The sequence below is a fragment of the Nicotiana tabacum genome, chromosome 9 (assembly GCF_000715075.1).
Source record: "Nicotiana tabacum cultivar K326 chromosome 9, ASM71507v2, whole genome shotgun sequence".
Classification (NCBI taxonomy): Eukaryota; Viridiplantae; Streptophyta; class Magnoliopsida; order Solanales; family Solanaceae; genus Nicotiana; species Nicotiana tabacum.
In genome coordinates, this window is record NC_134088.1 from 95,619,102 (window position 1) to 95,644,427 (window position 25,326).

General features: G+C 38.9%; 1 protein-coding gene across 2 annotated transcripts; it reads right to left on the reverse strand.

The window, feature by feature from the left end:
• Positions 1 to 666: 666 nt before the first annotated feature.
• LOC107802049 (aldehyde oxidase 4-like) lies at positions 667 to 25,326 on the reverse strand. 2 transcript variants are annotated; one of them, XM_075221884.1, is made up of 10 exons: positions 25,036 to 25,326; positions 6,829 to 8,511; positions 5,565 to 5,830; positions 5,229 to 5,438; positions 4,874 to 5,092; positions 3,287 to 4,252; positions 2,914 to 3,009; positions 2,605 to 2,703; positions 1,456 to 1,645; positions 667 to 1,109 (listed from the first exon to the last, which is right to left on the reverse strand). In XM_075221884.1, exons 1-10 carry the CDS (start codon positions 25,184 to 25,186, stop codon positions 886 to 888), a joined length of 4,104 nt encoding a protein of 1,367 aa, XP_075077985.1. In that variant the 5' UTR covers positions 25,187 to 25,326; the 3' UTR covers positions 667 to 885. The 2 variants fall into 2 exon arrangements, with proteins under 2 accessions (XP_075077985.1, XP_075077986.1); XM_075221885.1 differs by lacking the exon at positions 25,036 to 25,326 and adding an exon at positions 9,931 to 10,171.

The window sequence follows — 25,326 nt, forward strand, 5'->3', positions numbered from 1 at the left end:
TAACTGGGGTAAAATCGGAGAATATGACCAAAGAGGATTGATGTCTATTAGATGGTTAATCTCTTGGTGTGATTCGGTTGATGCTGACACGAAATGCAACATACAACATTATTAACGAGAAGACCATCATGGACCTGATTATGTAATTATCAAATATGTGTGAAAAGCCATATGCTTTAAATAAAGTCTAATAATGCGCCAATTGTTCAACTTGAAGATGACAGAATATGGACATTATACAAAACATATTAATGGATTTAATGTGATTTTAACACAGTTGAATTCTATTGACATAATATTCGATGATGAATTCATGTCGCTTATTCTACTACCCTACCGGAGAGTTGGTCTTCAACAATAATTGCTGCAATTCATCAAGAAATACCAAACTCAAAGTGCTCTGTGACAACATCAGAGCAATATGTCTTGGTCAAAATCCTATCTTCCACAACAGGATGCAACACGTTGCAATAGACTTCCATTTAGTTCAAGATCAAGTTGAAAGAAATCAAGTTTTTGCAAACCAATCCACAATCAATCAGGTTGCAGATGCCTTCACAAAGTCACTTCCAAAAAGGTTGTGTACCGTCTTTGTTTTCAAGATTGGTCTCAAGCCAATCGAGCCGATCTTGCAAAGGGCATATGGTAGTTTAAGGACAACCAAGATATGATAATTAAGGTTTAAATTTGAAATAACCGTGTATACAGTATATCTCTTCTGCTTTCATGTACTCATACTCCTAACTCTCAAGAGTAACTCTTGTATTATAAATTCAACTCTAATGCAATCTCTTAAGCAGCTATAAGTGTGAAATTAACAAACACTTCATTGAACTTTTAAACTTCAGGACACGGACGCCTTTCAGATGCATGGTAATGGGATATTTAGGTGGATCGTTTGCTGATCAAAGTTTCCAAGTATTTCTCCACATAGTCCAGCCCACAAGTTGTCTTCACAACAGGCAATATGGCAGGAACGTCTAGATAGAATTCTGAATCGGACTCGTCAAGCTTGCCCCAACTTTTCAGCTGTTTTCTGGCTTCTCTAATGGCTGCTCTTGTTGCGCAATGGACTGTAGCTGCTAGAAGTAATGGTGGTTCACCAGAAGCTGAAAAAAGTGATCATGTTAGGTTCAACAATCCATATAATTGGAACTGTTTCATGCCATGCTATCAAGAAATTCTTCAAGTTGATTAAATTTCTTAAAATCCAGGAAATTTTCGAGTGTCTCAAGTCCTTATGAAATTTCCTCTAACTCTAATCATCAGCATTTACATACTCATCCACCTAATATTTAGAAATTATATGTTGGCTGTTGCAATGTTGATTTGGACCAAAATCCACAAAATAGTTGATACTGCACTTTTTTATACTTGAAATATTTCTCCATAAGGAACTTTCTCTGCTAAAACAAGTGGAGAATGAGTTTAAGAAATCTCTCTCAAGAATTGTACCTTTAGATGAGAGGATACGATTTTTGTGATCTCCGCTGTTTAGCACACGAACGTTGAGACTTTCTGGTATGGTGTCAATTGTTGGGATATGGTATGTCCATGTGCTATTTGAAACCATCAATCCATCTTCATTTGTAAGATATTCTTCAAGCATAAAATATCCAATTCCTTTTACAAAAGCCCCTTCAACCTGCAAAAATAAAAAAAATAAGAGAGAGAAGAAAGTAGTATTTGTGTTACATTAGAATGTTAATTCTAAGCACATAGTCTGGCAAGAAGGAATAAGACCATACATATTATTTCATTATTAGCAAATATACTTAAGTTCAGTATTTGCAAAAACGGTTTGGCCATCAGTACTGGTGAAACATTGAATTTTTTGTTTGAGAAATATTTCAAATGAAATAAGTGGTTTTCACTCACAAAAACTTTTTCCACGTGACATTCATGCCCAAGCACAACTTTCCAAGTACTCTTTTGCAACTGCAACATTCAAAAAGTACCTTTTTTTTTCAACTTAAACCAAATTAGGGGGGACATTCATGCCCAAGCACAACTTTCCAAGTACTCTTTTGCAACTGCAACATTCAAAAAGTACCTTTTTTTCAACTTAAACCAAATTAGGGGTGGCAATTTAAGCTCAAACTCATTCAACCCGCCCAAGGTTGGGCCCCTCGTTGACCTGCCCGTTGTTGAACTCAACCCACTTGATCCAGCCCATCTTAGCCCATCTAAAGTTGGGCTGATTTTTAGCCCAAATTGATCCATGAGCAACTTTGCTAAAATATCTTTACAATAATTATTTTTTGTTTAATATGTTATAGATGACCATAACAAATGAAAAAAAGTATTATTTTGGTAATTAAACAATTCATAAGAAAGCAACACACATTAATTAAAGCTTGGTGGGCTATGACCCAAATTTTAGTCCATCTCAGCCCAAGTAACTTTTGGGCGGGTTAATATTGACAGCCCATTTTGACCCGCCCAAAATCAGGCCAACCCGCCCATTTGATACCCCTGAACCAAATATTATCCTAAGAATATGAAATCTAGAGAAAAACAGCTAAAAGCATATAACATCACCCTTCATTCATTACAAATGCTAATATCTAGAGAAAAAGTAGAATAATCTTGTAAGAGATGAACCTGTCCCAAGTCAATAGCTGGATTCAAGCTCTGACCACAGTCATATATAATATCTGACTGCAATATTCTATGTTGTCCTGTCAAAACATCTATCTCAACCTGCAAGAAATCAGCACCTTTATTGTTAGTTTGCCATAAGTAAGTGCTACAGCTGGTTACTTGGTTGCTAAAAGCTCCAAGAGGTGAAATGTCCTGCCATTCTTTTAAACTCATGAATATTGAGAACAAATGTAATCCTTGAAGCAGACCTGAAGCAGTGAATCATGCCAACACATTGATAAGAAAAATAAGTAAAGAAACAAGCTTTACCTCGCTAACAGCAGCACCATAGTTTAAATATTGCCCAGAACTTGATCCTGGAACAAAATATTCATTTGCTTGTAGATTTATTGGTTGAGCTTCTGCCTGCAAAGAAGGACACCCGCCAAAAGGGGGTTTTAAGAATTTGAACCATTAAAATATTCGACATTTGCAAGATGATGTATAACAAATAGTTCCCAAGCTACTCATTGAATAATTCCCTTTAACCAATTCATCATGGTTTTCAAAAGTAGCATACAACAGAAATATTCCAAGAGTGAGACAGGACCAGAATTGAGCTGGTCTATTCCAGAAATTATTACTGTTTAAAGTTTTCATCATCTTTGGAAGCTGGAATTTTAATTAGAAAGAGAAGAAAAACCTGGCGAATCAGTGTGGTCCAATCAACAGAACCATTTTGTTCTTGCAGCTTTTTCTTTAGAGGGGTCAGTCTTTCAACCAGGATATTACAGCAAAGTCTAGCCGCTTCACAGCTTGATTCAGATTTAGTGCTTTCAGCAGTATACCCTGTTTGCACTAACCTTAAGGTGTTTATTTCTATGATTCGTACCTTCTCCACAAGTTCTTCGCTCCAACTGCTCTCAAGTAGACCAAGAGAATAGGCAATCACCTGTTTAACCTTTGTCCATAGCCCTTGGCCGATTTCAACTCCTCCAACTTCACAAACTATTGATCCATCCCGCAGAATGCTTACTTTTGCTGGGGTTTCATGTTGCCGAACTTCATGCACAATTGGCAATCGAGAAATACCTCTTTTCTTCCACGTGTTTTTCTGGTTAAATTCATCTATCATCTTCCTTCTATCGACATATCTTGAGGACGTGGCCACTTGATCCATGATACTAGGCAAGGTATATTCTCCTGATTCGCCTGCACTATCCTCATAGAATAATTTAAGGCTTTCATAAGTATGAATATTTTTGCTACTGACAGAGCCCACCTCCATTTCCAGTACACTTGCTACATGTTCCATTATAGCGTCTGCAATATATGATCCTTGGACATCACCAAGTGCCCGCATAGATGATTTGCTGGTAAGGTTCGTCTTGCAATTCTTTATGTCAAATGAAAAGGCACCCCAATTGTATTTCTTAAGTGCTGCAATTATATGTGATGCTATGATAGGGGTTATATCTTCTGAAATCCCTCCATTTACCAAGATATCAGCATGTAAGGCTGTGACCTTCCCATTTGACTTGAATCCAATACTGTATGTCACTTTCAGGGGGTGTCTTCCTCCTGTTATTACCATGTCGGTATTTCTGTTGACGTATATCTTGACAGGGCGTCGTAACTTGTATGCTGCAAGTGCACAGGCTGCGGAAACCTAAAGTATCACACAAAATGCAAAATATAATCAGAACATTGTAGTAGCAAGAAAAAGCAAGAAGGGCACTCTTTCAATCTGCTATTACAATTCTAAGGCTAATCAATGGCATTTCATTAAACATGTGTGACGGAAAAACATATTAATAATTATAATCGGCATTAAGAGAAGTAAAAAGGAAATAGTCAGAAAAGGAAGATGAACAACTTTGGTGAAGCAATTCTATGAAAGATGGAAACGGAATAATGAAAAAGCAAATTGGGAGTGAACTTTCTTAGAACAATGAACTCATGACCCCTTTTAGTAATACTTGGCAAAAATGGGTCTCTGGTTCTGAGTAAATTACTTCCTCGTTCGTTCTACAAATCACTGCTACGTTTTATGACATTCCATTCAAAAGAATAACATATCTGTGGGAATAATATCAAACAATTTTTTATAAAAAACTTGTCGTTACCTGCAATTAAAAATAGTCTTTTCCCTATAGAACTCTCTTTATCCTTTTAGCAAAGAATTAAGGAACACAATACTACTTAAGGAAAAACCATTGCTAATGTTTCAAGACTTATTTAGGCATAGAACCAAGCTTCAGTTCTTTTTCGTTTATTAACAGATACTCACTGGCATTGATCTTATTGCCTTGCCGCCGAAGCCACCTCCTGCCCTTCTTGTTTTCACGCTGATGTTATGCTCAGGAACACCAAGACAACGAGCAATCACACTATGCGTATACTCAGGGAACTGAGTTGAAGCATAAACAACCATGGTATTGTCCTCATCCGGAACTGCTAAGCTAGTCTGTGGCTCCATATAAAAATAGTACTCTGATGGAAGTCTCAACTGGGAATGATTATTACCAAATAATTATACTTTTGAACTGTTAGCATGCATTAACAAATTGAATATACTATATTCAAACATGCAGGAATCAATATTCAGGAAGACAAATGTAGAAGTGGATAACTAATCAAAGTACCTCAGCAGAGAGAATCTTGTGGTCAGCTCCAGCCATTCCTTTCGAGAAATCACCAACCGGCTTTGTGTTCAGAAACACGGGTCCTTGAAGATAATTTGAATTCTCAACAGCCTCCTCAACAGTTAAAATCGGGGAACCTACATTTTCTTGGTCATATTCAACAATGGCTTTTCTTGCAGCCACATCAGCAGACCTCTGGCTGTTAGCAATCTGGCATTCCATCACGCAACTGAACATCCTTAATAAACTAGTTCAAAGTTTTCCGTACCAAGTATATGAATAATTAACACTGCGTAAAACCAATCCTGCAGACAGAACCTTGAAATGATGGCTTACCACAACAGCAATTCGGTCGCCAGCATATTGGACACGATCCTCTGCAAATAGATGTTCAGTACCAAACTGGCTAAGAACTCCTATATTTTCCCCGTCGCTTGGGATATCTTTAAATGTAATAATGGCAATAACTCCATCTGCTAATGAATTAGACTCAAGCTGGAGACTAATGCTCTTTACCCTTGCTAGTGATTTTGTACTATAGATAAATGCTCCATGTAGGCAGTTTGGTGGTGATGGAATGTCATCTACATAAACAGCTTCACCTGAAAAGAACAATGTTAGCCAACAAAAGCAAAGTTATGTCTAAGACAAAATTCAACTGAAAAATATACAAATCACATATCAATCATCGGCTAACTTGTTGGGTTCAGATATATAAATCCTCTAGATTCATTACTACTCTCTTCGGGGTAACGTCATTCCAATACTAGATAAGTTTTCCTCCAAAGATCATCTCTAGATTTCACATGTATCCCTGCACTGACCTACAAGTCTCTAATCTGACTAAAAGACACGTGGCAAACATTAGACCTAAGTAGGTGTAATAAACAACTAAGTCTCTAAATTTTACAAAAAACCAAGCCATATACTAATAAAAGAATGTAAAAGGAGAGCAATGCAGAAGGGACAGCAGAAAAAGAGAGAAACAATGAGAACAACTGCTGATCAAGAAAATAACAACCATCTCGAAAGCAAAATAGTTTAAGCTTTGTTTCCAAAATGAAAGTAAATGAAGGAAAGAGGAGTGATGAAATTGATAACCAGAATGCAAGTTCTGATGAATACGCATTAATACCAAAGAATGGACTCAAGCAGCATTATAGTTGTACCCAAGGTTTCGTAATGAATCCTAACATTAACTAACAAAATTTCTTGCATATACTGGAGACATAATAAGATATTTCCTCTATCTTTTTGAAGAGATACTTTGAATAAGTACCTCTAGTTTACTCTCTTATTATGTATATGTCTATACATAATAAGATAGTAAAAGATCCAAATATGGAGACTATGATAAGTGTTCAATCATCTAATGCATGGTTGAACTTAATTAACTCGAAAATCTAATAATTTTAATACTCCTAGGCCTATGTCAATAACTACTATATCTCCAAAAGCAAGCATTGTCAAAGCCAGGAAGTAAGCACATAGAATAAAACCAAATTGGAAGAAAAAGAAAAGAAAAGAAAATACAAAGAGAGAGAGAGAGAGAGAGAGAGAGAGAGAGAGAGAGAGAGAGAGAGAGAGAGAGAGAACAAACCAGAAGCTTGCATGGCAGCTCCATACTTTTTCATCGGTTCACCCACTGGATAGTACTTGGTACTTGATTCCACAACCTGCTCAGAAGATGATAGTATTGTCTGTGTTTTTCCTTGACTAGTATCACCATCATCATTAATACTTTTGGAACCCTCCTCTACAAAAGTTCCACCAGTTCCCTCGAACAAACCGCTGGAAACTGCAGAATCAACATCCGTCAAGGGATACAGAAACTTGAATAGAAAACTGACAGCCAAGCTTGACCTGTATTCAGGGTATGAAGTCCCAGGTTCAGGGACAACATCTAGCTTGACTAATTTAATTGCTTCATATAGATTCTTTATGTTCAATATTTTCCCAGTTAGATATTTCTCCACTGTTTTGGCCCTTATTGCATGTCTTGTGCCAAAAGCACCAAAAGCCAACCTGAGAGAATGTATCACAACCCCGTTCCTGCGTGGAGAAACATCAGCTAAGAAAGCAGCATTTACATATGCCAATGCACTTCCAAGAGGCCGCGGTGCAGCTCTATAGGTTTCAAACAAATGCTTTGAAAAATTTTGAAGAAAATTTCCATTCTTTTTAAATGGGATCCATACACTTAAAAGCACAGTCCTTGAGTCTAGTGCTGGCCTCGCTAAGAGCTCCTCCCATTTAAGTTTTTCTTGTCCACGAACATTCAATATACTAACTGTGGCATCCATTCCTAGAAATAATGTAGAGATATCAGAAGGAAATCCATATTTCTGTGCCATAACCAAATTTCCCCCCACACTAGCAGTGTTTCTAACAAACGGGTTAGCAACCTTTTCCAAGTGTTGAGCCAACTTTTGGGACACCATCTTTCCATATGAACCCAAATTGACTTTGGTTCCCTCATTCAGGAATGAAATAAGTTTAGAGATGGTCACAATTGCTCCAATTTCAATTCCTTTGCGATCCCTATTGAGGATAGAAAGTTCACGAATATACCTCAGATCGATATATTGGTCATATCGCTGTGTTTCCTTGTAATAACCAGTGCCAGTATTGCCAACAACTATTTTAACACTCCCAACATTTTCAGCCACGCTGAATTTCAACAAGCTCTGTAGATCCTCTACAGAAACTGGACTAAACCAAGAATACCTTGTGGAGTCCAAATGTGTGATCGATTCACTTTTCAAGAATTCTGGATATGTAATAAGATTCTTACTTGGATCATAGGGAGGCAATTTACTTACTTTTGTTTCCCTGGAATCTCCATTTTGCCAAAAGGTATTGAGTCCTAAATCCTCTATATCAACATCAGAAGCAAAACTCTTACATACGTCAGCAATGGGCCGGTATCCAGTGCAGCGACAAAGGTTCCCTTGTATGGACTTTTCAGCTTCAAATGAAGTTAGGTTAGAGAATCCTTGTGGAGAATCTTGATGGTTCCCTTTATCAGCATTGACAAGAGCTGAGAATAATGACATGCACATTCCAGGAGTGCAAAAGCCACATTGAGAAGCATGGAAACCAGCAAATCTTTGGTGAATTGGGTGAAACCCATCTTTGGTGTTACCAAGGCCATCACTTGTAGTAATTGCACAACCATTTAAACTACAAAGAAGTGTAAGGCATGAACTCGCACTAAAATCTTCAACTCTGTTTAGCTTGGGATCATACTTTGAGACTAGAACAACACAAGCTCCACAACCACCTGCAATCACAAAAATTAGAAGCTTGTTGAGGCTTATCCTGACCGAAATCTCAATTTGTCACAAAAACAACTACTCTTCAATTTCAAGAAAGTTAGGGTCGGCTATACTAATCCTCTATGACCATGACTCTCCATTTAAGCTCATTGAAATCCAATATCATACGAAATAAAAATAAATATAAGAATCACAATTTGTGATACACACATTTAATTAGATTACCAAAGCTTGAAGTTGACTTGAAGAAGCAAAAAAAGGAGCTTCATCTATCTAAAGTAACTGAAAGGAGGAACCAAGTATCTTAGTGTGCCAAAAAAGTAAATGGTACATTCTACACTCAAAAATGCAGAAGTTAACCAAATGTGTCAATAATCCATATAATGGAAAGCTTCATTCACTATATCCTTTTCATTCCCATAAAACATAAGGAATAAGAAAGAAGGTCAGCCTGATGCACTAAGCTCCCGCTATGCTGGGGATCCGGGGAAGGGCCGGACCACAAGGGTCTATTATACGCAGCCTTACCCTTCATTTCTGCAAGAGGCTGTTTCCACGGCTTGAATCCGTGACCTCCTGGTCGCATGGCAGTAACTTTACCAGTTAAGCCAACTTTACCATAAGGAATAAGTAAGAAATCAAACAAAAATAGTACTCCACTAGTAGGTAAGTATTTTCCTCCTATCTACATTCCAAGAACATTATGAACCCATTTAGAAAGCTAAAACGCAAATAATAAGTTTTATCCTCCTTCTGTTACCTATAGTTAAATGTGATTCCATGAGCTTCTCTTTAGTGCGAATACTTCAAGCTCTAACTTTAAAAAAAAAAAATAACAATAATAATTATTATTATTATCAGTACTTCTATTCCAGATTTCTTTAAAAATTTTGACGTATGATTATGAAGCCTACCTTTTAGGGAACTGACTTTTGGTCTAGGTATCAAAATGGTAACACGGAAAAAACTTACCTACACCTGTTTGCATCAAACCACATTGATTTATTATGTAGGAACAAACATTAATTCATCATAAGTGACAACAATCTATACAAAGGCAAAAATCATGCATTTATTGAATTGATGCAAACACTAAGTGCGACTAAGTTCTTAATGTGCACGAGCTATGAAATGATATTTTCTTTATTTCACGTCTGCTATTCATTTTAGGAGTCCATACAAGTTTTCATAAATTTTGAAAACTTTAAATTCATTTAACTATTCAAAATGTGGTTTTCTCTTTATCAAAGAAGTCATTTAATTATTAGGTTAGTATTTTCTTCCAAGACTGGAATAAACATTAAAATCTAAATTAGGACGGTGTTTAAAAACTCAATTACTGTATATGAATAGAAAGAGAAAAAAGATAAAACCTTGCGACTCCACATTTTAACAGATTTTCAAACCCATTAACTCAAAGTCACCTGTTTTCAATCCCCAGCCTTATGTCCTATTCAAGGAACTTCAAATCCCAGGCATCTCTTTCCCCCGCCACCTCCGACAAATGGATAATGGGGGAACTTTCTATGTGTTCGCATTCGTCGCAAAAGTTTATAGCAGCAGCAGAAATTGAAATGGCAAAAGTGATTGTGCATTTTTGTTGCCAATGACGAAGAGCAAAAGTAAACAATAGTTCGAGGGGAGTATACTCTCTGTTTGTGTCCTGTACCTGTTTTTTAAAATTATTGATTTTTTAAAATTATTGATTTGGTAACTATGTAACAAAAATAATCCTAATAATATTATGATTACACTTGTCACAAAAGATATAAAGCGATCTACTCTTCTTCTCTCAATAACTTTATAAAAAAATAAAAAACTTGTCCAGATTCATCTTTAGAATCACACTTGCACGAACTTGTTTCACCTTGAAACTAAAACTTCATGCTAATATAGCGTGAAATTGTTTCATGTTGAAACTAAAACTTCATGCTAATTGTGATAACCCAAAAGGTCATCTTATGATTTAGAACTCGAATTTGCACTCTTAAACCTTAAAAATCTCATTTTTTTTACCCTCCTTGATTTGCGTGCGCAGTCCGGGCGGATTTTCGGAAAGCTTTTATGTTGAAAACTAATGAAAATAAGAATTTTTGCATTAAAAGTTAATTTTAGTTGATTTCGATTAATATTTTTGATAAACGGGTCCGGATCCGTATTTTGACGGACCCGGTGGGTCCGTATCGAATTATGGGATCCCTAACTTGAGTTATGAATTTTTGATGAAAATTAAAAGTTTGAAAATTATTTATTTTTAAGAATTGATTTATATTTGGCATTGTTAGTATCGAGTCCGTATTTTGGTTCCGGAGCCCGGTACAAGTTCATTATGATATTTAAGACATGTCTGTGAAATTTGGTGAGAAACGGAGTTGATTTGACGTGATTCGGACGTCCAGTTGAGAAAATAGAAATTTTAAAGTGTTCTTGAGAATCTCATTTGATTTGGTGCTAAATTTAGAGTTCTATGTGTTATTTTGGCGATTTAATAGCGCGAGCAGGTCCGTATGATATTTTTAGACTTGTGTGTATGTTTGGTTTGGAGCCCTGAGGGCTCGGGTGAGTTTCGGATAGGCCACGGGATGTTTTGGACTTAGAAAATCTGAGATTTTAGCTGCAGCAGCTGTTCTGGTGTGCCCTTCTTCGCGTTCGCATAGGTTGTGCAGCGAATGTGAAAGGTAAAATGGGGGCACGGGAATTTTCTTCTTCACGAACGCGATGGACTGGTTGCGAATGCGAAGCGTTGAGGGTGGTACCCTTCGCGAACGCGATCTGTCTCACGCAAACGCGATAGTCTAAGGGGATTGGGGGAGGGGAGTCATGTTCTTCTACGCGAACGCGTCCACAGGGTCGCGGACGCGAAGGCTTGGGGGAGCTGCCTTATGCGAACGCGAAGGCCTTAGGCCGCTGTGCATCGCGATCGCGACAGGCCTCTCGGAACGCGATGAAGGCCTGTCCAGTGACTTAAAACAGACTCCAAACACGGGTTTAAGCCATTTCTTCAACATTTTTCAAGAACCAAACGGGTAGAGGCGATTTTCAAGAGTCATTTTCTTCCCCAAAGTGTTGGTAAGTGATTCTAAACTATTTTCTTTCAATTACCCATTACATTTCTTGAATTTTCAACCTAAAATCTAGAGTTTACATGGGAGAATTAGGGGTTAGGGTAGAAACTAGAAATTTCGAAAATTTGGGGATTTAAACCTCAATTTGAGGTCGAATTCCAAAACCAATTATATATTCGGGCTCGGGGATGAGTGGGTAAATGGATTTTGGTCTGAACCTCGGGTTTTGACCAAGCGGGCCCGGGGTCGATTTTTCGACTTTTTGGAGGAAAATTTGGGAAATTTAATTTATGCAATATAATTGATTCCTTTAGCAATATTTGATATTATTAAGTCATTTTTGAATAGATACGAGTGGTTTGGAGGTGAATTCCAAAGAAAAAGCTGTGATTGAGAATTAAGTGGCATTCGGAGCGAGGTAAGTGTTGTGTCTAACCCTGGCTTGAGGGAATTAGGAACCTTAGATTACTGCTAAGTGAAATCCATGTGAGCGAGGTATATGTGATATCACGAGTACTTATGCGCCGCCAAATTTACCTGTTTTTCCATGTTTCTCTGTTTTTCTTATATTGTCATTTCCTATGTCAAATTGCTACGTGTTATGCTAGTATTGTTCAATTTATCGTTCTTATCATGTTTACGGATTTTCTAGTGATAATTGAATTTTTATTTCGAAAGTTAGATTGATATTATGGAACCAAAAATTGAAGTAAAATTTGTACTTATTATTCTATCTCCCTGTTGTTATTTATGCATTGCATTATGGTAAGGGAGAATATTAATGCATGAAGGGTGATGACGTGCCATATTGTGAGTGTTAATGCACGAAGAGTGATGTCGTGCCATATTGTGAGTGTTAATGCACGAAGGGTAATGTTGTGTCATATTGTGAGTGTTAATGCATGAAGGGTGATGTTGTGTCATATTGTGAGTGTTAATGCACGAAGGGTGATGTCGTGCCATATTGTGAGTGTTAATGCACGAAGGGTGATGTTGTGCCATGATATGAGAGTAAAAGCACGAAGGATGATGTCGTGCCATTTCTATTAATTTTATGGTGAGATTGAGAGTAAAAGCACGAAGGGTGATGCCGTGCATTTTTTCTTACTGTATTCACTATTCCTGTTGATTCATGGTATATTGACTGCTCCGGTGATCATTATGTTGTAGTTCTTTATCTTGTATTTTCCCTCAGTATGTTTCCCCTCCCGACATTTTCTGTTTAGTTCTTCATTTCTGTTATTTGCATATACACTGTTAAATTGTACAGGTTGATTTGTAGGTGCCTTGCCTTAGCCTCGTCACTACTTCGTCAAGTTTAGGCTCGACACTTACCAGTACATGGGGTCGGTTGTACTGATGCTGCACTCTGCACTTTTTGTACAGATTTTGATACCGGCTCAGGTTGATCGAGATTTACTACTGGTCCGCTATCCGGAGACTCAAAGTAGACCTGTTGGCGTTCACAGACCTTGAAGTCCCCGTCTATCTTTTATGGTCCTACTGTTTTTCTTTCATTTAGACAGTTATATTTCTTTCAGACTATTACTTGTAGTAAATTCTAGAATGCTCGTGAATTGTGACTCCAGATCCAGGTGGTAGTAATTAATACAGTTATGATATTCCGCACTTATTATACTTTATTTTAGTTAATTATTGTTATTTACTGAATGGAAATAAGGAATTGGTTTAATGATTTTCTAACGTTGGCTTGCCTGGCAAGTAAAATGTTAGGCGCCATCACGATCCCGTCGGTGAGAAATTTTGGGTCGTGACAGTTGGTATCAGAGCACTAGGTTGCTTAGGTCTCACGATTCACGAGCAAGCTTAGTAGAGTATGGAGGACCGGCACGGAGACGTCTGTGTTTATCTTCTAGAGGCTAAGAAGTTTAGGAACAAGTTTCACTCATTTTCTTCTCTGTCGTGCGATTTTGCTTTCTCAATACTGATTGAACTCTTCTACTCTTATTCTCTCGCAGATGGCGAGAACACGTACCACTTCCTCAGCTGAGCAGCAGCCAGAGCCTCCAGTGACAGCTCCTACGCGGGGCAGAGGTCGAGGCTGAGGCCATGCCACAGGCCGAGGCAGGGGCAAGGCTCAGCCTAGGGCCCGAGCAACAGCCCCAGCAGTGGAGCCTCAGATAGATCTTGACGAGGAGGTTCCAGCCCAAACTGTTCCTGCCGGACAAGCTATGGTTCCGGAGGGGTTCATTGCTACTCCAGTACTTCAGGACGCTTTGGTCCGTTTGGTGGGCCTTATGGAGAGTGTGGCCCAGACTGGCGCATTTCTCATGGCACCATCAGTCTCTCAGGATGGAGGAGGAGCCCAGACTCCTACCACTCCCGCTCTGGAGCAGATAGCTCCCCAGTATCAGGCTCCAGCAGCTCAGCCAGTTAGATTAGTTCAGCTGGTTATTGCGGCACAGGTCGGAGATGGGCCAGCCAAGTCTTCTGAGGCTTTATGGAGATTGGACAGGTTTACCAAGCTCTTTCATGTTCACTTCAGTGGTGCTCCTTCAGAGGATCCCCAGGAGTATCTTGACAGTTGTCACAAGGTTCTATGGAACATGGGTATAGTGGAGACCAATGAGGTCGATTTTGCTGCATTTCAGATGACTGGTTCTGCCAAGAAATGGTGGAGAGATTACTTATTGACCAGGCCAGCTGGGTCGCATGCTCTTACTTGGGACCAGTTCTCTCAGCTCTTCATAGAGAAGTTTCTGCATATCACATTGAGAGAGAAGCGTCGCCGACAGTTTGAGCATCTTCAGTAGGGCAGTATGATTGTTACTCAGTATGAGACCCGTTTTGTGGATTTGGCCCGTCATGCCATTCTTCTGCTTCCCACCGAGAGAGAGAGGGTGAGGAGGTTTATCGATGGACTTGCTCAGCCTGTCAGATTGCAAATGGCTAAGGAGACTGGGAGTGAGATTTCTTTTCAGGTGGCTGCTAATGTCACCAGACGAGTCGAGATGGTTCATACTCAGGGAGGTCAGGGGTCTGACAAGCGGCCTCGTCATTCCGGTGAGTTCAGCGGTGCCTCATCTAGAGGTAGGGGTACTTTTGGTAGAGGCCATCCTCCCAGGCCGTTTCATTCAGCGCTCCAGGCATCCCATAGTGCCTCAGGTGGTCGTGGCCCTCAGATGCATTATTCTGACTAGCTAGCCTATAGTGCACCACCAACTCTTATCAGTGCACCTCCACTCTAGAGTTATCAGGGTAGTTATTCAGGTCTACAAGGTCAGTTTCAGGGTCAGCAGTCACAGCAACCGAGGTTATGTTATACTTATGGTGATCCGAGGCACATTGCTAGATTTTGCCCTCGGGCAACGGGCAGCTCACAACATCAGAGTTCTCGTGCCATGGTTCCGGCACCACTTGCTGCACCACCTGCTCAGCCAGCCAGAGGCATGGGTCAGGCAGCCAGAGGTAGGGGCCAAACAATTAGAGGTGGAGGTCAGGACATTAGAGGTGGAGACCAGCCAGCTAGAGGCCGTCCCAGGGACGTAGTTCAGGGTGGTGGGACCCAGCCCCGGTGTTATGCTTTCCCAGCCATGCCTGAGGCTGAGTCATCTGACGCTGTTATCACAGGTACTGTTTCAGTTTGCAGTAGAGATGCTTCAGTTCTATTTGATCCGGGATCTACTTACTCCTATGTGTCATCCTATTTTGCTTCCTATTTGGTTGTGCCCCGTGATTCTTTGAGTGCTCATGTATATGTGTCCATACCAATGGGAGATGCTATTATTGTAGATCGTGTTTATCGTTCGTGTGTGGTCACCATCGGGTGTCTTGAGACTCGTGTAGATCTTCTACTTCTTGACATAGTTGATTTTGATGTCATACTAGGTGTGGATTGGTTGTCACCTTATCATGCTATATTAGATTGTAACACCAAGATGGTGACCTTAGCCTTGCAGAGGTTGCCTCGATTAGAGTGGAGAGGGAATCTTGGCCATTCTGCCAGCAGGGTTATCTCTTATGTGAAGGCTCGGCATATGGTCAAGAAGGGGTGTCTAGCTTATTTGGCTTATGTCCGCGATTCTAGTGCGGAGGTTCCTTCCATAGATTCAGTGCCGGTTGTTCGTGAGTTTCCAGAGGTGTTTCCTGCAGACCTGCCGGGGATGCCACCCGACAGGGATATTGATTTCTGCATTGATTTAGCTCCGGGCACTCAGCCTATTTCCATTCTACCATATCGCATGGCCCCGCCATAGTTGAAAGAATTGAAGGAGCAGTTGCAAGATTTGCTTGATAAGGGCTTCATTAGACCTAGTGTGTTGCCTTGGGGTGCACCTGTGTTATTTGTGAAGAAGAAAGATGGATCGATGAGGATGTGTATAGATTATCGGCAGTTGAACAAAGTCACCACCAAGAAAAAATATCCATTGCCGAGAATTGATGATTTATTTGATCAGCTTCAGGGTGCCAAGGTGTTTTCAAAGATTGATTTGAGATCTGGCTACCATCAGTTGAGGATTAGGACATCCGATGTTCCTAAGACAGCTTTTCGGACTCGGTATGGGCATTATGAGTTTCTAGTGATGTCATTTGGGCTGACAAATGCCCCAGCAGCATTCGTGGATTTGATAAATCGGGTGTTGTTGTGTTTATTGATGATATCTTGATCTACTCCCACAGTCGAGAGGAGCATGAGCAGCACCTTCATATCGTTCTTCAGACTCTAAAAGACAACCAGTTATATGCTAAGTTCTCAAAATGCGAGTTTTGGTTGAGTTCAGTTGCTTTCTTGGGTCACGTTGTATCAGCGGAGGGTATTCAAGTGGATCCTAAGAAGATTGAGGCAGTCCAGAACTGGCCTAGACCTATATCAGCTACAGAGATCCGTAGTTTCCTGGGTCTGGCGGGATATTACCGTCGATTTGTGGAGGGGTTTTCATCCATAGCAGCCCCATTGACCAGATTGACCCAGAAGGGTGCCCCGTTCAGGTGGTCAGACGAGTGTGAAGCGAGCTTTCAGAAGCTCAAGACAACTTTGACTACGACACCGGTATTGGTGTTACCCACAGGTTCAGGATCTTATGCACTATATTGTGACGCATCTCGTATTGGTCTGGGTGTGGTATTGATGTAGGGTGGAAATGTTATTGCATATGCTTCATGGCAGCTGAAGGTTCACGAGAAGAATTACCCTGTTCATGATCTAGAGCTGGCAACCATTGTTCACGCGCTGAAGATTTGGAGGCACTATCTTTACGGCGTGCCATGTGAGGTATTCACTGATCATCGGAGCTTGCAGTATTTGTTCAAGCAGAAGGAACTCAATTTGAGGCAGAGGAGGTGGCTGGAGCTATTGAAAGACTATGATATCACCATATTGTATCATCCCGGGAAGGCCAATGTGGTGGTCGATGCTTTGAGTAGAAAGTCAGTCAGATGGGTAGCCTTGCATATATTCCAGTTGGTGAGAGACCGCTTGCATTGGATGTTCAGGCCTTGGCCAACCAGCTTGTGAGGTTAGATGTTTCTGAGCCTAGCCATGTTCTAGCTTGTACAGTTGCTCGGTCTTCTTTATTTGAGCGCATCATAGATCGGCAGGATGGCAATCCTCATTTACTTGTCCTTAGAGACAAAGTGTGGCACGGTGGTGCCAAGCAGGTTACTGTTAGAGATGACGGAGTTTTGAGGATGCAAGATCGTATTTGTGTGCCTAATGTGGATGGACTTCGTGAGTTGATCCTTGAGGAGTCCCACAGTTCCCGATATTCTATTCATCCGGGCGCTGCCAAGATGTATCAGGACTTGAGACAGCATTATTGGTGGAGGCGAATGAAGAAGGACATAGTTGCCTATGTAGCTCGGTGCCTAAATTGCCAGCAGGTAAAGTGTGAGCATTAGAGACCTGGTGGTTTACATCAGAGGTTAGATATTCCTGAGTGGAAGTGGGAGAGTATCACTATGGACTTTGTTGTTGGACTCCCACGGACTCAGAGGAAGTTCGATGCAGTTTGGGTCATTGTGGACAGGCTGACTAAGTTAGCGCATTTTATTCCTGTGGCAGTTACCTATTCCTCGAAGCGGTTGGTAGAGATTTATATTCGTGAGATCGTCTGTCTTCACGGTTATGCCCGTCTCTATCATTTCTGATCGAGGTACGCACTTTACCTCATACTTTTGGAGGGCAGTTCAGCGTGAGTTGGGTATGCGGGTTGAGTTGAGCACGGCATTTCATCCTCAGACGGACGGACGGGCAGTCCTAGCGTACTATTCAGATCTTGGTGGATATGCTCCGCACCTGTGTTATTGACTTTGGAGGTTCTTGGGATCAGTTTTTGCCGTTAGCGGAGTTTGCCTACAATAACAGCTACCAGTCGAGCATTCAGATGGCTCCCTATGAGGCATTATATGGTAGACAGTGTAGGTCGCCAGTTGGGTGGTTCGAGCCGGGGGAGACTCGGTTATTGGGTACAGATTTAGTTGAGGAGGCCTTGGACGAGGTCAAGATTATACAGGATCGACTTTGTACAGTTCAGTCCAGGCAAAAGAGTTACGCTGACCGCAAAGTTCGTGATATTGCATTCATGGTTGGAGAAAGAATATTGCTTCGGGTATCGCCCATGAAGGGTGTTATGAGATTTGGGAAGAAGGGCAAGTTGAGCCCTAGGTATATTGGGCCATTTGAGATCCTCGAGAGAGTGGGGGAGGTAGCTTATAGACTTGCGTTGCCTCCAGGGTTATCCTCAGTTCATCCGGTATTCCATGTGTCTATGCTCCTGAAATATCATGGTGACCCGTCCCGCGTGTTAGTTTTCAGCTCTGTCCAGTTGGACAAGGATTTAACTTACGAGGAGGAGCCAGTGGCCATTCTAGACCGGCAGGTTCGTTAGTTGAGGTCAAAGAGTTACCCTTCAGTTCGAGTGCAGTGGAGAGGTCAGCCTATTGAGGCAGCTACTTGGGAGTTCGAGTTCGATATGCGGAGTAGATATCCCCACCTTTTTACCAGCCCAGGTACTTTTCTATGTTCGTTCGAGGATGAACGGTTGTTTTAGAGGTGGAGATTGTGATAACCCAAAAGGTCATCTTATGATTTAGAACTCAAATCTGTACTCTTAAGCCTTAAAAATCTTATTTTTACCCTCCTTGAATTGCGTGTGCAGTCCGGCGGGTTTTTAGAAAGCTTTTATATTGAAAACTAATGAAAATAAGAATTTTTGCCTTAAAGGTTGATTTTTGTTGACTTCGGTCAACATTTATGGTAAACGGCCTCGGAACCATATTTTGATGGACCTGGTGGGCCCGTATCGAATTATGGGACCTGAGCGTATGCCCGGAATCGAATTTGGAGGTCCCTAGCTTGAGTTATGAATTTTTGATGAAAATTAAAAGTTTGAAAATTATTTGTTTTTAACAATTGATTTATATTTGGCATTTCGGGTCCGTATTTTAGTTCCGGAGCCCGGTACAGATTTATTATGATATTTAAGACATGTCTGTGAAATTTGGTGAGAAATGGAGTTGATTTAACGTGATTCAGACGACCAGTTGAGAAAATAGAAATTTTAGAGTGTTCTTGAGAATTTCATTCGATTTGGTGCTAAATTTAGAGTTCTAGGTGTTATTTTGGCGATTTGATCGCGCGAGCAGGTCCGTATGATATTTTTAGACTTGTGTGTATGTTTGGTTTGGAGCCTCGAGGGCTCGGGTGAGTTTCGGATAGGCCATGGGATGTTTTGGACTTAGAAAATCTGAGATTTTAGCTGCAGCAACTGTTCTGGTCTGCCCTTCTTCGCTTCCGCGTAGGTAGTGTCGCGAACACGAAAGGTAAAATGGGGGCAGAGAAATTTTCTTCTTCACGAACGCGATGGACTGATCACGAACGTGAAGCATTGGGGGTGTTACCCTTCGCGAACGCGATCTGTCTCACGCGAACGCGATAGTCTAAGGGGCCTGGGGGAGGGGAGTCATGTTCTTCTACGCGAACACGTCCACAGGGTCGCGAACGCGAAGGCTTGGGGGGAGATACCTTACGCGAACGCGTAGAAAGACTCGCGAATGTGAAGGCCTTAGGCCGATGTGCATCGCGATCGTGACAGGCCTCTCGCGAACGTGATGAAGGCCTGTCTAGTGACTTAAAACAGACTCCAAACACGAGTTTAAGCCATTTCTTCAACATTTTTCAAGAACCAAACGGGTAGAGGCGATTTTCAAGAGTCATTTTCTTCCCCAAAGTGTTGGTAAGTGATTCTAAACTATTTTCTTTCAATTACCCATTATATTTCTTAAATTTTCAACCTAAAATCTAGAGTTTATATGGTAGAATTAGGGGTTAGGGTAGAAACTAGGGATTTCGGGAATTTGGGGATTTAGACCTCAATTTGAGGTCGAATTCCAAAATCAATTATATATTCGGGCTCGAAGATGAGTGGGTAAATGGATTTTGGTCTGAACCTCGGGTTTTGACCAAGCGGACCCGGGATTGATTTTTCGACTTTTTGGAGGAAAATTTGGGAAATTTAATTTATGCAATATAATTGATTCCTTTAGCAATATTTGATATTATTGAGTCATTTTTGAATAGATACGAGTGGTTTGGAGGTGAATTCCAAAACAAAAACTGTGATTGAGAATTAAGTGGCATTCAGAGCGAGGTAAGTGTTGTGTCTAACCCTGACTTGAGGGAATTAGGAACCTTAGATTACTGCTAAGTGAAATCCATGTGAGCGAGGTATATGTGAGATCACGAGTACTTATGCGCCGCCAAATTTACCTTTTTCATGTTTCTCTGTTTTTCTTATATTGTCATTTCCTATGTCAAATTGCTACGTGTTATGCTAGTATTGTTCAATTTATCGTTCTTATCATGTTTACGGATTTTCTAGTGATAATTAAATTTTTATTTCGAAGTTGAGATTGATATTATGGAACCAAATATTAAAGTAAGGTTTGTACTTGTTATTTTATCTCCCTGTTGTTATTCATGCATTGCATTATGGTAAGGGAGAGTGTTAATGCACGAAGGGTGATGTTGTGTCATATTGTGAGTGTTAATGCACGAAGGGTGATGCCGTGTCATATTGTGAGTGTTAATGCACGAAGGGTGATGCCGTGCCATATTGTGAGTGTTAATGCACGAAGGGTGATGTCGTGCCATGATATGAGAGTAAAAGCACGAAGGGTGATGTCGTGCCATTTCTATTAATTTTATGGTGAGATTGAGAGTAAAAGCACGAAGGATGATGCCGTGCATTCTTTTCCTTACTATATTCACTATTCCTGTTGATTCATGGTATATTGACTGCTCCGGTGATCATTCTGTTGTAGTTCTTTATCTTGTATTTTCCTTAGTATGTTCCCTCCCGACATTTTCTGTTTAGTTCTTCATTTCTGTTATTTGCATATACATTGTTAAATTGTACAGGTTGATTTGTAGGTGCCTTGCCTTAGCCTCGTCACTACTTCGTCGAGGTTAGGCTCGATACTTACCAGTACATGGGGTCGGTTGTACTGATGTTGCACTCTGCACTTTCTGTACAGATTTTGATACCGGCTCAGGTTGATCGAGATTTGCTACTGGTCCGCTGTCCGAAGACTCAAGGTAGATCTGTCGGCGTTCACAGACCTTGAAGTCCTCGTCTATCTTTTATGTCCTACTGTTTTTCTTTTATTTAGACAGTTGTATTTTTTTCAGACTATTACTTGTAGTAAATTTTAGAATGCTCGTGAATTGTGACTCCAGATTTGGGTGGTAGTAATTAATACAGTTTATGATATTTTACACTTATTATACTTTATTTTAGTTAATTATTGTTATTTACTGAATGGAAATAAGGAATTGGTTTAATGATTCTCTAACGTTGGCTTGCCTGGCAAGTAAAATGTTAAGCGCCATCACGGTCCCGTCGGTGAAAATTTTTTGGTCGTGACACTAATATAGCATGGAGTTGTTTTAGATTGAAGCTAAAATTTCATGCTAATACATGCTGAAGTTATTTATCCTATAGGCTACAGTATTGCCATGAATTTTATCCGAAACTTCAGACTAAATATGCTGAAGTTATTTAGTTCATTTGCTAAAACTTTAGACTAAACATGCTTAAGTTATTTAGTTCATTTGCTAAAATTTCAGACTAAATATGCTTAAGTTATTTAATTCATTTGCTAAAATTTTAGACTAAACATGCTTAAGTTATTTAGTTCATTTGTTAAAACTTCAGACTAAACATGCTTAAGTTTTTTAGTTCATTTACTAAAACTTCACACTAAACATGCTTAAGTTTTTGTCTTGTAGTATGTAATTTTCTAATGAGTTTTTGCTAATACATGCTGAATTTATTTAGTTCATTTGCTAAAACTTCAGACAAAACATGCTTAAGTTATTTAGTTTATTTGCTAAAATTTCAGACTAAATATGCTGAAGTTTTTTAGTTCATTTGCTAAGACTTCAGACTAAACATGCTTAAGTTTTTGTCTTGCAGTATATAATTTTCTAAAGAATTTTTGCTAATGGATACTGAAGTTATTTAGTTCATTTGCTAAAATTTCATACCAAAACATGCTGAAATTTTGTAACGCAGTCTACAGTTTTGTCCTGAGTTTTATCCGAAATTTCAGTCTAAACAAGCTGAAGTTTTTTAGTTTATTTGCTAAAACTTCAGCCTAAACATGCTTAAGTTTTTATCCTGCAGTTTGTCAATAATCTTTTATTAAACAAGAGTAAAATCGTCTTTTTAAAATACTTTTAATAAAAAAAATGGGTACGGATGCAAACGGAAAAACAAAACGGATATAAGTTAAAAAGGGGTTACCAAATAGGACGCCCCATGCAATTTTTCTTAGTTTTGAGTCCATCAATTTGGACTTTTTCCATTGAACAAACACGGAAAGGGGACTGACCATGCCGCTATACTTTTTTTGATCAAGTTGATCAAGTAAACGGAAGAGAGAAGACCAACAACATAAACAAATAAGAGAAAATTATAGGAATAGGCACAAATAGACACGACTTACTAACATTTAGGGGTCGTTTGGTATGAGGTATAAGGTGGGATATAAGGTGGGATAAGATGTAGGATAAAATTTATACATTGTTTGGTTGGAGGTAGGATAAATTTAAACCGTCAGGCGCCAACCAAACAAGGTATAAATTTAATCCCAGACTTAATCTATGATATCCTATCTTATCCCATCAAATGTGGGATTATTTTATCCCATCTCTCATGTGGTATAAATTAGTACTTAAATTATAATCTCAGGATTATAATCCCCGGATAATTTAGTCCACATACCAAACGACCCCTTAGACATTAAGTCATGCTATCAAAAGCCATAAAAAGTTATTAATGCTATACAACATTCAAAAAAATTTAGGCAATTTTTTTTAATGGGTATGATTGAAATTTATTGAAAACACATAAATAGGCAATACACAAATTACAAAATTTAAGAGAGATTGAGGTGATTTAAGCTGGTTTGGATCAAAATTCCTTATCAACGATATATAATATTTAAAAAAACCTAGGCAAAATTCTTTTTTGTCTCAATGAGTATAGTTGGAGTATGTTGAAAACACATATATAAATGAGTCAATATACAAACTTTGAGGAAGATCGGAGGTGATTTGGACTAGTTTGAAGTGTATTTAACATGTATCTCACATACAATTATACATGGATATACACCGGATACATAAATATGTGATACACGAGGGATACACATTTCATCTTCTTTCATTTTTATCTCTTACTTCGAATTTTCAATTAAAACCACCTCAAAACTTCACCAAATCATCCCAAAATTGAGATTCAAACTTCTTAAGATGTATCCAATTTATTCCAAAAACATCTGTTCAAAATAAATTCAATTTTAAAAACCCGAATTTTCGAGCTCAAACATAAGTTAATGAATTCTAATGGAATTTTAGCTCATTTTTTTCCAAAGCAATCAAATAGTGTTCTATGCGCGGAATTTGTGATACTTGTCAATTGTTAATAAAGGGGAGAGTGATACATGGCGTATTAAACACGTATTTATCATTCTTAGTAAATGATAACAAACCTAGGAAATTAAACTTGTAGAAAATGACACTAATGTACTAAAAAGTTCAGTAGTATAATACTGAAGATCTTTTTAACAAAAAAAATTAAGGATTGAATATTGTACTTAATAATAATAAGAAAATATTCAAGGTGACTGGAAAGCGACTGAAGGGCGAGAGTGACGAGAGTCACATAAGAGAAAGAAGCTGGTTAGCAGTAAAGTTGGTCCATCAAATGTCATAAATCGTAATTTCCTAGATTATGAATTCACTAGTATTGGTAGCATGTTTGCTCTAAAATAATTTTAGATTAGCTAAATAAAAAGGTTTTATCCAAAATAATGGAGCTTCAAATGTATATATATATATATATATATATATATATATATATATATATATATATATATATATATATATATATATATATATACTAATCGGATCGGGTTACAATTATACCAATCCGAATCCGATCTGAGTATCCGAAATTTTAATAAACACAATTCAAAATCTGATCAAAATATCCGAAATTGAGTAGATCGGTTCGGATTTTGAATATCCGATCCAAATGAACACCCCTACCCCTAATGCCATGAGAAGCGAAAGTTATAAAGTAAGGGTCGAAAGACTATAAATGTGGAAAAGAAAGAAGACAAATTTTGTAATATAATTCAAGCAGAAAGAAGACAAAATTACTCTTTAATCAGTTTGGATTATAAAAGCAATTGACCAAACGTCCAAAGCGCAAAACAAGTATTCTCCTAATCTGCCAATCCATGACCAGTTGACCACTAAACACAAACAGAAGTATAAATTAAAAAGCAAAACATAGTTTTTTTTTATTTGCTTATGCATTTGCTTTAGCAATTTATCTCTCACGTAAATTGATCTGCATGAAGCCTTAAATTTGAGAGGATAAAATATATTTTAAAATTTAAATTTTTTCATCAATGGTATATATACAATCAGATCACTCAAAAGTCATTTTTAGATAAAACTTGCGGAATGCAGATTTAAACTTTATGGGTTTGGGATTCTAACTTGTTTAAGTTACTGAGTTTATATCTAACAATTTGTATATATTCAATAAATTTCTTAAGACAAATATAAGGTTTGGACCAAATCTTATACTAGCTCCGCCCCTACTTATTATGTATAGCATATCCGAGCCGGTACACTGTATTCGTAGAAAAACGTTAGCTTTGAACCCCGAAAAATTATACTTATTACAGAAAAATAGTGGAAACAAGTTTTATTAGCTTTCCAATGGTGTAAACAGGGCAACCCGATGCACAATGCATCCCGGGTTCATGCAGGGTCCGATGAAGGACTACAAACGAAAGTGTGTGATGTAGACAGATTACTCTAATGCAAGCAAGTAGTTGCTTCTACGACTCGAAACTGATGGTATAACAGTGTATACTAAAACTCTATTACTAATACACAAAGGTACGTAAGGGAAGGAAAATTACCTTCACCACACCCAAGCTTTGGACTCTTGAAAAAAGCCTGATAGCGCAAATACTGAAGCAAAGTAGTAGAAGGATCAACACATGTTAACTCAATCCTCTCCCCATTAACTGCAAAAACCAAGTTCCCTTTTCTCTCTGATGAGCCTTCCATTAATATAAACTTATTACTATTATGCTTCACTTTGTTCCTAAGCAGAAACACCAATCTAAATTTAAATTGGATATTCAGTATTTCTGTCACAAATGCATGCACAATCTTGAGTTACTTTATAAAGTGTGATGAGACTTTAA